General features: G+C 39.7%; 1 protein-coding gene across 1 annotated transcript; it reads left to right on the top strand.

The window, feature by feature from the left end:
* Positions 1-3,529: 3,529 nt before the first annotated feature.
* Positions 3,530-13,354, top strand: LOC126778514 (uncharacterized). The gene is made up of 10 exons (XM_050502147.1): positions 3,530-3,705; positions 3,787-3,996; positions 4,987-5,070; positions 6,266-6,388; positions 8,780-8,990; positions 9,818-9,888; positions 10,360-10,479; positions 11,014-11,076; positions 11,457-11,622; positions 13,166-13,354. Exons 1-10 carry the CDS (start codon positions 3,670-3,672, stop codon positions 13,312-13,314), a joined length of 1,233 nt encoding a protein of 410 aa, XP_050358104.1. The 5' UTR covers positions 3,530-3,669; the 3' UTR covers positions 13,315-13,354.
* The last annotated feature ends 347 nt before the right edge of the window (positions 13,355-13,701 follow it).

Genomic DNA, 13,701 nt, shown 5'->3' with positions numbered 1-13,701 from the left:
GGACTTGTGTGCGGTTTGAAAGCCTATTGGTCCATTATATGGTTTTGTATTTTATATTTTTGTATTTTTAAGATTGTTAGATAAGTGTTTTAAATAAAATTAATTCATATGATTGAGCTTGCTTATATTTAGTTATTTACCTTAATTAAAAAGAAGATCACCGCTTGGTTCGAGGCACTCTAAATATCAACTTAAAAGCCGAAAGATCGAGAATGATGAGGTCTCTACTCTCCGACCTACCATGCTCCAAGCTTTTCAAGGCTCCGAAAAGTTCCAAATGGAACTTCAAAATCAATTCACCGCGTTGGAAACCATAAGCAGCATTGATGAGAGAACCGACACGCTGGTCAAAATACTGCAAAACACATCCCGCAAGTGTTTTCCGCCACAGAGAAGAGACAACGCACCAAAACTCTCTGCTGAGACACTCGAGCTCATGAGAAAACGACGAGAACTACCATCGTTTTTGTCAGATAAGGCCTTAAACCGAACAATAAAAACGCTGATGCGACGCGATCTCCGACGCTCCAATACCCGTGCCATCAAGGCTGCGATTGAGCAAAATCGGGGATCGAAAGTGTTCGCTCGCAAGTTTGGGAGGCCGCGTCTGACAAAACTTAAAACTGAAAATGGTGGGGTCGTTACCTCTAGGCCTGAGATTATCGGAGAAGTAGAGAGGTTTTATGGGCAGTTGTTCTCTTCAAGATCGGATAAACCCGTGGGAATCAGTATTGATGACCAGCGCGCCCCTCTTATGCGCCATTACTCCGAGGAGCTCCCGGTCGTTGACCAAGGAGAGATTAGGGCGGCTCTAGAACAGCTTAAAAATAACAAAGCTCCGGGAGATGACGGAATCACAACAGAGTTGCTTAAGGCAGGCGGGACTCCGGTCCTGAAAGAGCTAGCAAGCCTCTTTAATTCCGTCATCCAACATGGCAAGACCCCGGAAACGTGGAGCGGGAGTGAGGTGGTACTGTTTTTCAAGAAAGGTGATAAAACCCTCTTGAAAAACTACAGACCAATCTCCCTCCTGAGTCACGTGTATAAGCTGTTCTCAAGAGTCGTCACGAACCGTCTCGCCAGACGACTTGACGAGTTCCAGCCCCCAGAGCAAGCCGGCTTTCGATCAGGCTACAGCACCGTGGACCACATCCATACTGTTCGGCAGATTGTGCAGAAGACCGAAGAGTACAATCAGCCGCTGTGTATGGCATTTGTGGACTACGAGAAAGCCTTCGACTCCATCGAAACCTGGGCAGTGCTCGACTCATTGCAGAGATGTCATATCGATTGGAGATATATCGAGGTACTGAGATGTCTGTACAACGCCGCTACAATGACTGTCCACATCCAGGACTGTAAGACGAAGGCGATCCAACTGCGCAGAGGGGTGAGACAGGGGGATGTAATATCCCCGAAACTGTTCACCAACGCGTTGGAAGACGTTTTCAAAACGCTGGATTGGACTAGGTATGGAGTCAATGTAAACGGTGAGTACATCTCACACCTTCGATTTGCCGACGATATCGTCATCATAGCAGAGTCGCTGGAACAACTCACCGAAATGCTGCGTAGCCTAGGCGAGTCTTCCCGGCGTGTCGGTCTCGGTATGAACTTGGACAAGACCAAGGTCATGTTCAATAGGCATGTCGTGCCGGGACCGATATACGTCGAGGGGAAACCTCTCGAAGTTGTTAGTGAATATACCTACCTAGGACAGATAATACAAGTCGGTAGGAACAACTTCGAGAAGGAAGCCGATCGAAGAATTCGCTTGGGATGGGCAGCATTTGGCAACCTTCGTCAAGTCCTCAAGTCGTCTATACCGCAATGTTTGAAGACGAAAGTCTTCAACCAATGCGTCTTACCTGCCATGACATACGGTGCCGAAACGTGGACACTAACTGCGGGACTAGTCCACAAATTCAAAGTCGCTCAGCGTGCTATGGAGCGAGCTATGCTCGGAGTATCTTTGAAGGATAAGATCAGAAATGAGATTATCCGGAAAAGAACCAGAGTCACCGACATAGCTTGCAAAATTAGCAGGCTGAAGTGGCAGTGGGCTGGTCACGTATGTCGTAGGACCGATGGCCGTTGGAGCAGACGAGTCCTAGAGTGGAGACCGCGAATCGGCAAGCGCAGCGTAGGGCGCCCTCCAGCCAGGTGGACCGACGACCTTAAGAAGGTGGCGGGCACCAACTGGATGCGGAAGGCGGAGGACAGGGAGCTTTGGCGCACCTTGGGAGAGGCCTATGTTCAGCAGTGGACAACGATTGGCTGTTGATAAAAAGAAGATAATGATCTAGTATCTACAATAAATAGACGCACTATACAATTCTATCGTTTGGCGTGGTTCTGCGATCAAAAATTAGGTATTGGTCCTATCTCTAGAAGCGCTCGCACAGTACTGAATTCGAACGCCCAACGCATCGCATTTTGTAGCATTTTAGTACGTTATATTATGTTTTTTAAGTATTTTTAGTTAAATCTTTTTTAAATAATTTTTTATAATAATTTAATAATCTTTCTTAATAATTATTATTTATTCAGGAGAAATTCAAGACTATTTCAGAGCGTTTTTAGTAGTTTTATGCTTTTCAATGTGATTTTTTTGAGGCCGCAATGGACTAAGTCACTGTTTAAAATATAGTATTGTATTTTTTACCATTCAAATTGGTCAGCACTGTAACTCAATCTACGAACTCAAAAAAATGCATTCGCACATTTAACGTAAAACTTGCTTTGGAATTTTGACTTTGTATAAATAGCTAAACCAAAGTTGAGAAAATTGAGGCCGCTATGATCTATACTAATAACTGTTGACTTCATTTTTCAATAACTTCGAAATTTCGAAGTCTTTTAGTTTCTCAGAATAAGAATAGCAAATTTAACCGTTTAATGAAAAATGGCGGTTGAAATGTAATAGAATAGTCCTCTCAAATCCAAGTTATAAGAAAAGGGATGATTGTTACTTGTTGTTGGTAAAACGCTGATTAATTAGAATGACATTGTGATTATCCCTTTTTTTATTTGAATTATTGGAAGTTTAGAAAGACTTGATTTCCTAGTCTTATTTTATAGTGTACTCCGGAAAATTAATTGAAAACAATTCTTTGAATGACAATTCGTGGAAAGGCAATTGATCGTATAATAATTCGTCGAAAAATAACTGATCGAAAAAAATTGTTTCTGAAAGGTGACAACCGAATTTTGTAGCTGTAACTGAGCACAAACGTTTGTTTTGATATTAAAGGATTTTCGGCGTATTGTAATATTTTTCGAAATATTTTGAAAGTATTTTATTCGCACGGAATAGTAGTGTATTAACTTTGACCTGACACAACTGGACACAAAATTTTCTGCACGTCTTCAACTTGAGAAAAAACTGAAGTTATTTCGATCTCAAACCTGTTTATAAAATGTAAAGCATCCCTTACATTTTATATATGGGAACCATAGATAAATAGTGTTTGTTGTTTGTAGTAATAGCCGTAGACAGAGAAACTAAGTTACCGTAGACAGAGAAACACTCTGTCTACGTAAGTTACTTAGTTGCTCTGTCTACGAGTAACATTGTAGTTAAAAATATTTACATTAAAAGAAAAGCTGAATTAAGTAGCTATTTAAGTTGATAAAATTTTGCTTCATTTTAAATAGTATATTTTTAAAATGTCTGTAATAGCAGTTGGTGCAGTTCCGATGAAAGTAATTTATATATTTTTTGGTTATCAAAAACTTTAGGATTTAATTAATAGTTGAATAAATATAATATGATGTTTTTTTTAGTATAATTTAGTGAGAGTGATGAAATTATTGGCACCGGTGATAAAGGGTCACTTCGAAGCCTTAAATTTCGCTCCGGGAAACAAAAATACGAAGATTTGCTACTTACGTCTCTCTGAAAAACTTGATCCTCTTCAAGTCGTCGAGAAAATAAATTCAAAACCACTTGGAACCACAAAAATAAAGGCATTCATCCCAGACCAGGTTCCAGATGTGCGTAACCTATTTGATTTTTTTATATAATTACGAAACCGATTCTAATTATTGATTGTCTAATCAAAATAGCGAAGTTACAGGACAGTATGCAATAAACGTAATTTATTATCGAAAGTCTTGACTAAAACAGTCATTTGTGTAAGAATATATATTTGGCTTATTTAGAATACATTTGTAAATATAGTAAGTCATTTTTATTTAATACAATATTTTGCAAAGGCTTTGCTGGGCTGTGTTTTCCTCTGCTTCTGTGGAGAAAGTTGAGAGCTTATTGGAAAACACATCTCATCCAGCACATGCATTTTTCCTGGTAATGTTTTCTATCATTGTCAAACATGAGATGAATTATAAACACCCATTAAGCACAAGAAAATTTAAAAGATTGACATATTCTAAACTTTGCTTTAGGTGCCTACATATTTGTCTGTGTCTATATAAATGAATATAGTGTATATATATATATATATATTATAATCATCTCTTATATCGCCATTGCGCCACCAACCTTGGTAACTAAGATTTTATGTCCCTTGTGTCTATAGTTACACTGGCTCACTCACCCTTCAAACTGGAACACAACAATACCAAGTACTGCTGTTTTACAGTAGAATATCTGATGAACGGGTGGTACCTACCCAGACAAATTTACACAAAGCCTTAAAGCCACCAGTAGAAAAATAAATAGTATATCACTTTATTCTATTTATATAATGTTATACAAAATGGATTAACTCTTCAAAAACCTGTTTTTGAGATATTGTATAAATAATATTTACACTTTAACTCCATAAATATCCAACCTAATAATCTTTTGTCATGTATTTTTATACATATTCCTATTCTCTCAATAGAAAACTTTTGTGGCCGGATCCATTTTGCATAACTAAATACAACCTTATGTTTAGTTATAATATAAGTAGTAAATTTTAACTGTCACATTTCGTTTCTATGTGCATTGTTACACTAATAAATTTATTGTTATTACAGTTGCCGCTCGCCTCTAAATTGAAACAAATCCCGTCCAAATTGAGGAAGTCATTAAGAATTCCACCAGAATTTACACCAAAACAGGTATTATTATTTTTTAACTGCCTGCACTTTGCACAAATACCCTATTTATAATTCAAAATTTATTTTATAAAAACATGGAAGCATAATCGTAACTCTTTATACCAAGATATTCTGCATTGGATAAGTTAGTTGGACACAAAGTTAGAAATTATCAAGTTAAATTTGTCTGTTATAAAAATTAAAGATAAACATCTCGCATAATTTTTTATTATTAAGTGACGTGTACAAATAGGTCAATTGGCGAACTGTATATAATATTTTAATTTGTTATGCACTATAGATATACAAATAAAGGTCTTATGTTTGATATCCCCAACACTGGACACTCAATGTCATGATGAAGTAACAAATGGGCGTAGTTACTTTTTCATTCGAAATTCGAATTGTATTGACATAGGTTCTTAATATGAAAAATTTCAAATTATACAAATAAATCCATATATCTAAATGAAAAGATTCTGTTATGTTTATTGTTATAAACCTACATGTCGCCGCCACTACTGACTACTGTGAACTGTGAGCTTGAATTGATGTCATTGGTTGAGATTGAATATAATCTGTGGTATTTATTACGAATTTCTTGCGTTTTGAATGTCGAAGGAGTTATTATCGGAACTTTGAAAGTAAAAGTTAATATCATATCCACTATATAAGTATTCAAATCTAGAATTTGGGGTTGATTGAAAATATATTTTATAAAATAATAATGAATTATTATGAAATAACAAATTATTATAAAATAATAATAAATCTTAATAAAACAAAATATTCGTATTCTAGAACTTTAAAAAGGCACACGTGAACGCAAAACAATGGTCCGTAGTATGTAACTTCAAACCCACATAAAAAAAACTACGCGTCTCCGTGGCGTGAGGGGGTCATTCTAAAGGGGCAATCAACCTCTATAAAAACAATCCTTATCAACCCCAATTCTAAGATGCAAATTTCAAATGACAAACCGAATTAATATATTAATCAAGAAGAGCTTTTTGTAGTGCATAATCTATATGAACAATTAGAAAATCCCCTAGAATAAAAAAGTCTATGGTTTGTTTATCGTTAATTAATTTGCCATTGGAATGTATTATAATTAATAATTGTGTACAATGTAAATAAATAGAAGCGTTATGATATTATTAAAAGCGTCTGTACGATACATTATAATATTTTTGTTTTTATTTGTATATGTTTCCAGTTAATATCTCTGACCCATGGTCTTATCATGCAAGAGATGCAATCAAAGTACACGGGACTGTATGAACTCAGCATGAAAACATCAACGAAACGGGAACACGAACTGCTTAATACAATCGGCCAGGTAATGTCAGCTTATATTGTCAACGGCAATCCAGACATTCTGTCTTTGTGTACTGGAGGCTTGGAGAAGAGCTAATGTGCAAGCGGTTCCCAAAAAAGGGGATCGGTCTGACCCGGCAAATTATCGGCCAATAGCTATCACCTCAGTACTTTGTAAGGTGATGGAATGGATTTTAAACAACCAACTGATCCATTACCTAGAAGATCACTGTCTAATTAATGATCGTCAGTTCGGGTTTCGACCAAAACGGTCCACAGGTGATCTTCTAGCGTACGTAACACACCTCTGGGGTGAAGCTATCGACAAGCATGGAGAATCGTTGGCTGTCAGCCTCGATATCTCCAAGGCTTTCGACAGGGTCTGGCACAGAAGTCTTCTCTCCAAGCTACCGGCATATGGTCTGCCTGCTCAGCTATGCACCTGGATTGCCAGCTTCCTACACAAGCGTAGCCTTCGTGTTTTAGTAGATGGTTGCGCTTCACAATTCTATGTAGTGAATGCTGGGGTCCCCCAGGGATCTGTGCTATCTCCCACACTCTTTCTTTTGCATATCAATGATATGCTCTCCCTTGGGAACATACATTGCTATGCAGATGATAGTACAGTGCATGGTGGATACCACGGACGCGCAGTGGATGGGCGGGCGGAAACTGAGGAGAGGCGGGAGAATCTTGTCATTGAACTCGATAGGACGTTAGAGCTCATCGCCAAATGGGGCTCTGATAATCTTGTTGAGTTTTATGCCAAGAAAACACAGGTATGCGCTCTCACGGCGAAAAAGTCAACATTTTCCCCTCTTCCCTCCCTCTGTGGTACTCCGCTGGTGATGCAAAGCAAAATCGCCATGCTGGGGATTGACGTTCGCTGCGACCTTAGTCCAAGGGATTACATCGAGGCTGTTATAAAAACAGCTTCACGGAAACTCGGAGTTCTGAACAAGGTGCGGCGCTTTTTCACGCCACAACAACTGTGCCTGCTGTACAAAACACAGGTACGGTCTTGCGTGGAAATTGCTCGCACCTTTCGGATGGCTCCGCTGAGTACCTATTTGAGGCCTTGAACCGGTTGCAGCGACGTGCCGTACGCATTATTGGCGACGTAAAGGTCACAAACACCCTTGAACCTTTACAATTGCGTCGTGAGATAGCAGCACTGAGCGCTTTCTATCGACTGTATCACGGCGAGTGCTCTGAGGAATTATTTTCTCTAATTCCTGCTTCCCCCTTCCTTCTTAAGTCCACGCGAGCTGGTTCTCGTTGTCACCGCCTAACTGTGACATCAATTCCATCGCGAACAAAGAAATTTGGCAACTCCTTTCTTTGTCGCACTTCCAAAAAATGGAATTCCTTACCAGCTCACGTGTTCCCCTCCTCTTACAACCCGGGTTCCTTCAAACGAGGCGTGAAGAGGCATCTTGCGGGCCGGCAAGGCGAAGGCGGCTAGTGCAGAACGTTTTTCCCGTCTGTACTGGCCGTCGTCGCGTTTGGACTCTACTACCACTTACCATCAGGTGGAGTAGAGTCATTTGCCCTCCCGGCGAATATATAAAAAAAAAAAAAAAAAACTGTATATTTGATCGATTCGCTGTGTAGAAGTTTATGTGTCTCAAATTTAATACAAATCAATATAAAGTGAAGTAGAAACTTGAAACTGTTAAATATATTTATATAATTTCTACATCTGTTGGCACTCCAAGTAATAATTCTATCCCTTTTTAATATATAGCATTTTATTCATCAAAATACACAGTATAACGCAAACTCGCTACAAAATATTAATACAGCTTAATTTAAATAAATAATAGTTTAAATACACACGATTGAAATAATAATGATACAAAAATATAATTTCAAAAACAATACACAGTACACGCTTATAATCTTTATATAAGTAAATGAATAAACGACACTTTGTGTATAAACACAACAGTATTGATGATTCTCATCACGCCACATTTATAGCTACAAATATACACGACAGCATGTAGTTGATGTGAACTCACAAGACAAAACATATACACGGACCGCTGCGCGTGCGCCAGTCTAGTACCGGAGAAGCAGTTAATATATATAAATATATATATTATCATTAGCATGTCGGTGACGCGAAGCCACGAGTCTATACCCTACGATGAACCAGCGCAACGCGCCTAAAGAAGTTTTCAATTTAAAAAAATGTATGTATCCGACCAAATCCATCGAGGATGGAGAGCTCCGGAGGCAAAGAAAAACGATGTTGGGTCTTCTTTAAGCAATAATTAATATTGTTAAGAAATGCCAATTAAAAAATGCACTGGGCAACTGTGAGCCCGTGCATTTAATTGGAGATAATGAATGAAAAAAGTCAAAACTAATTGTGTGTGAAGTGAACAATTTATTTGTTATATTTCAGGTGGTGTATGATCGCCTCAATCAAATAATGATGTCGGATCCCTCAATAGATACATGTTTCCTATTGAGCAAGTTTTATCGCAAGAAACATCCGCACTTCGGTGATTTCCAATTCATCCTGTCCTCACTGCATCAGCTGCAAAATGCTGAGGGGAAGCCCCGGGAACAGATACAGGAGAGCGAACTGACGTCTATTCGGGTTACACCTTACAGTTAGTGCCATGTTTTTCACTATTAAGATTTATCGTTTTTATTCCTTGTAGTGTTATAGAAAATCTGTTAATGTCCCGCCGTTGCGAGAAGGTTTCCTTGTCTTAACAGGACAAAATTATTATTATCGCTTATACGCCCAAGAAACGAATAATATCATTAAAAACGATAAAATTATGTCAAGTTCAATATATTTTAGATTCTGCACTTAATAAAATTTGAATAAATAATACAAAAAACATATTTTTTTTTATTGATGCTATGCTGATATGATATTGTTACAACGTATAACTTACGATATATCAACGTGACCAACTGTCAGATGTCAGAAACGCATTCTCGAAATCAATTAGTTATATATATATATATGTTTTTTGTATATATATATATATATATATATATATATATATATATATATATATATACAAATCAATCAATTATTCTTAGTTCCCAAGGTTGGTGGCGCATTGGCTATAAGCGATGGTTGACATTTCTTACAATGCCAATGTCTAAGGACGTTTGGTGACCACTTACCATCAGGTGGCCCATATGCTCGTCCACCTTCCTATTCTATAAAAAAAAAAAAAAAAATTGAATGGCGGTACTGATTTCAGGTTACGGTCTGTATAGGAGCTACCTAGTAATACCGCTAACCAGCAACGCAAACTATTGCTGTGTGTTTACTGTTCTAATGGACACAACATCTGTGTTTGTCGATATATTGACGGTGTAATTGATAGTTAATATTGGTGGTGGCGGTGACCACCTACCATCATCTGACACATATACAACTATGCTAAGTTCTTACAAATAAATATCCTTGTTACAGTGGTAGACAACATGCCCTTTGATAAAGTGCAAGAGCTCTGCAATAAATATACTGATAAAATAACCAGTAAGGTATGTACGGCCTTTATTAGTATTTATTTATAAGTAATGTACGACGAATGTAATGTTTGACGAGCCGGTTGGCGTGGTTGGTGGATGCTTGCCTTTCACGCCGAAGGTTGTGGGTTCGATTCCCACCCAGGACAGACATTTGTGTGCATGAACATGTCTGTTTGTCCTGAGTCTGGGTGTAATTATCTATATAAGTATGTATTTACAAAAGAAAAGTAGTATATGTAGTATATCAGTTGTCTGGTTTCCATAGTACAAGCTCTGTACAAGCTTAATTTGGGAGCAGATGGCCGTGTGTGAAAAATGTCCTATGATATTATTATAAAATGTAAACCTAACAATTACTTAGTATTGATAATGATAGAAAAAAACAATTGTTATTATTCAATTTTTCATAAATTTCAACTGTTAATGCCATTTGTCCTACTAAGTTTTAATTGTTTTAATTTTAAACTTATATTTGTCTACAAGATTTTGGATCACGTGACTAATCTGGAAACAAAAGTGAATCCGGACAATGATTGCATGGAGGAAGCGGCCAGGATCAAGGTCAGGGAGCAGCTTAAGAAAATGACGCCTTATTTACCAAATGTAAGTATATGAATCATTTCTTTTTAAAATGGTAATCCTATTCATGAGTAATGGTAATTTTAAAAAAAAAAAAAAACATCTGAGCTATTGTCATATATATTCACACATAAATTTTAGAATCTGCAAATAATATCAAGTCTTGTTATTTCTCAAGTTATTTTTGAGAAAGTTTTCGTGACCATTTTGCATAACTTGATGTTCTTAAATTAATTTGACAAATATTATTTTTTAATAAAACATTTTTTTATTTCTGTTTTTATTTTTATTTTTATTCGATTAGGATGCCAATGGTACACTGTGAACACATTATATATATAAAATAATTCACACCCTTAACCTAACAAGTGTTAATAGAAGCGCTTTTGTAATAAATATTAAAAATTACTTGCAGGATAAATCCAAGCTTATGAACCCAGGGTCTCTTAAATGGTTAAAGATTTCTAAAATGTTGCCATATATGTAGTTTTCACAGTAAACGAAATATTTTTAAAATAAATGAAATATTTATTAATTTAATTAATTTCCCCATTTCAGATAATCAAACATGTTGTCTCTAAGTACTTCATTCCGCATCAGCCGAAGTGCCATTTAGTGCGAGTGAGTTTTTAAAAATAATATCAGTTTTTGAAAAAAAAAAAAAAATGTTACAATTAATATAAATACTTTTGACACAATTGGGCTTAATTTCTTTGCTTATAGCATAACATGTTGAGCTGATGTGAATCTTAATCGATGATTACAGGTACCTATGCAAGCACCACTGAAATTCATTCGCTTAATTTGTGTTTATATTTCAAAAGCCGGCGTTGAACGAAAACAGTGACGAAACCTGCATGTGGTAGAATAACCTCCAAATTTTTCCTCAAAAGGGCAGGTTTTAGCTCAGCAGACTTATACAGGCTGTTACTTTATGCCAGTTTATAATAAACAAAACACAATTGTGTTTTTTCCCCCTTAACAGTAACATTCGTCGACAGGTATACGGCGAGCCGTATTTGCCGAACAAGGACGTGATGGCCCCGTGGGCGCGCCGGCACTGCGCCGTCACGTCCGTTCGCGACCAGAACATGTACAACCTGCTCGCCCTGCGCGTGCCGCGGGACGCGCGGGCCGCGCTGCTCGCCGCAGACGGCACGCTCGTCGGTACGCACCACTCGCTACTCGCACGCACCACTCGCTACTCGCACGCACCACTCGCTACTCGCACGCACCACTCGCTACTCGCACGCACCACTCGCTACTCGCACGCACCACTCGCTACTCGCACGCACCACTCGCTACTCGCACGCACCACTCGCTACTCGCACGCACCACTCGCTACTCGCACGCACCACTCGCTACTCGCACGCACCACTCGCTACTCGCACGCACCACTCGCTACTCGCACGCACCACTCGCTACTCGCACGCACCACTCGCTACTCGCACGCACCACTCGCTACTCGCACGCACCACTCGCTACTCGCACGCACCACTCGCTACTCGCACGCACCACTCGCTACTCGCACGCACCACTCGCTACTCGCACGCACCACTCGCTACTCGCACGCACCACTCGCTACTCGCACGCACCACTCGCTACTCGCACGCACCACTCGCTACTCGCACGCACCACTCGCTACTCGCACGCACCACTCGCTACTCGCACGCACCACTCGCTACTCGCACGCACCACTCGCTACTCGCACGCACCACTCGCTACTCGCACGCACCACTCGCTACTCGCACGCACCACTCGCTACTCGCACGCACCACTCGCTACTCGCACGCACCACTCGCTACTCGCACGCACCACTCGCTACTCGCACGCACCACTCGCTACTCGCACGCACCACTCGCTACTCGCACGCACCACTCGCTACTCGCACGCACCACTCGCTACTCGCACGCACCACTCGCTACTCGCACGCACCACTCGCTACTCGCACGCACTACGCGCTACTCGCACGCACCACTCGCTACTCGCACGCACCACTCGCTACTCGCACGCACCACTCGCTACTCGCACGCACTACGCGCTACTCGCACGCACCACTCGCTACTCGCACGCACCACTCGCTACTCGCACGCACCACTCGCTACTCGCACGCACCACTCGCTACTCGCACGCACCACTCGCTACTCGCACGCACCACTCGCTACTCGCACGCACCACTCGCTACTCGCACGCACCACTCGCTACTCGCACGCACCACTCGCTACTCGCACGCACCACTCGCTACTCGCACGCAGTACAACCTGCTCCAACTGCGCGTGCCTTCGCTCGGTTTAAATTTACTAAAACGATCGTAAATCACCCGTCTCCATTCGGATTCAAATATGTTTTAATAAAATAGATAAATAGAAAAAAAAGCCGAGATGGCCCAGTGGTAAGAACGCGTGAATCTTAACCGATGAACGTGGGTTCAAACCCGGGCAAGCACCGCTGAATTTTCATGTGCTTAATTTCTGTTTATAACTCATCTCGTGCTTTTCGGTGAAGGAAAACATCGTGAGGAAACCTGCATGTGTATAATTTCATCGAAATTCTGCCACATGTGTATTCCACAAACCCGTATTGGAGCAGCGTGGTGGAATAAGCTCCAAATCTCCTCTAAAAGGGAGAGGAGGCCTTAGCCCAGCAGTGGGACATTTACAGGCTGTAACTTACTACTTTTAGATAGCCTATAATTAATTTACTACTCCAGGTGGTTCTAAGTTGGTGATAAGACCTGCTGATGCGCCTCAATATAAAGTAGCATTGGATTCGTTCAGCGTACAAGCGAGCGAGCCGAAGGAACCGAAAGCGATGGAATTGGAGCCCGACTACTCGGAAGACTGGAACGATCAGTGGTAATGCTTATGACAATTGTATAAGTGTCAATAAATGATTTATAAAAAAAAATATTGTAATTATTTAGTAATCTATTTTGTTTAACGAAGAACAACAAGCATTATATATAACAAAAAACGCTTGTGATGTAATCCGCACGCGATTGTAATGGGATGGTACCTTTTGTAACTATAATCCTATCAAAAAATAAATAAAAATGATATATGCCTTGGTTGTTGACTTCAACGACAAAATAAGTGAGATCCAAATGGGTGCCAAGTTCAATGGTCCGTCCTGAAATTTATTTATAACAACCTTAAACATTTTATAACAACTTAAAATATCATTTCTTCTTATAACTTAGGATAATATATTGAAGCCCTGGTCAGCCTAAGGTCTGATTTGGTTAGT

Source organism: Nymphalis io, chromosome 26, assembly GCF_905147045.1.
Source record: "Nymphalis io chromosome 26, ilAglIoxx1.1, whole genome shotgun sequence".
NCBI lineage: Eukaryota > Metazoa > Arthropoda > Insecta > Lepidoptera > Nymphalidae > Nymphalis > Nymphalis io.
Note: the sequence above shows the minus strand (reverse complement) of the source record. Positions and strands in the feature narration are given on the sequence as shown.

Excerpts from the sequence above, each read along its gene's own strand:
- LOC126778514 (XM_050502147.1), top strand. The coding sequence starts at position 3,670 with ATGTCTGTAATAGCAGTTGGTGCAGTTCCGATGAAA. Across the intron at positions 9,889-10,359 it reads CTGATAAAATAACCAGTAAG|ATTTTGGATCACGTGACTAA; the intron begins GTATGTACGGCC and ends TTTGTCTACAAG. Across the intron at positions 11,623-13,165 it reads CGCAGACGGCACGCTCGTCG|GTGGTTCTAAGTTGGTGATA; the intron begins GTACGCACCACT and ends TTACTACTCCAG.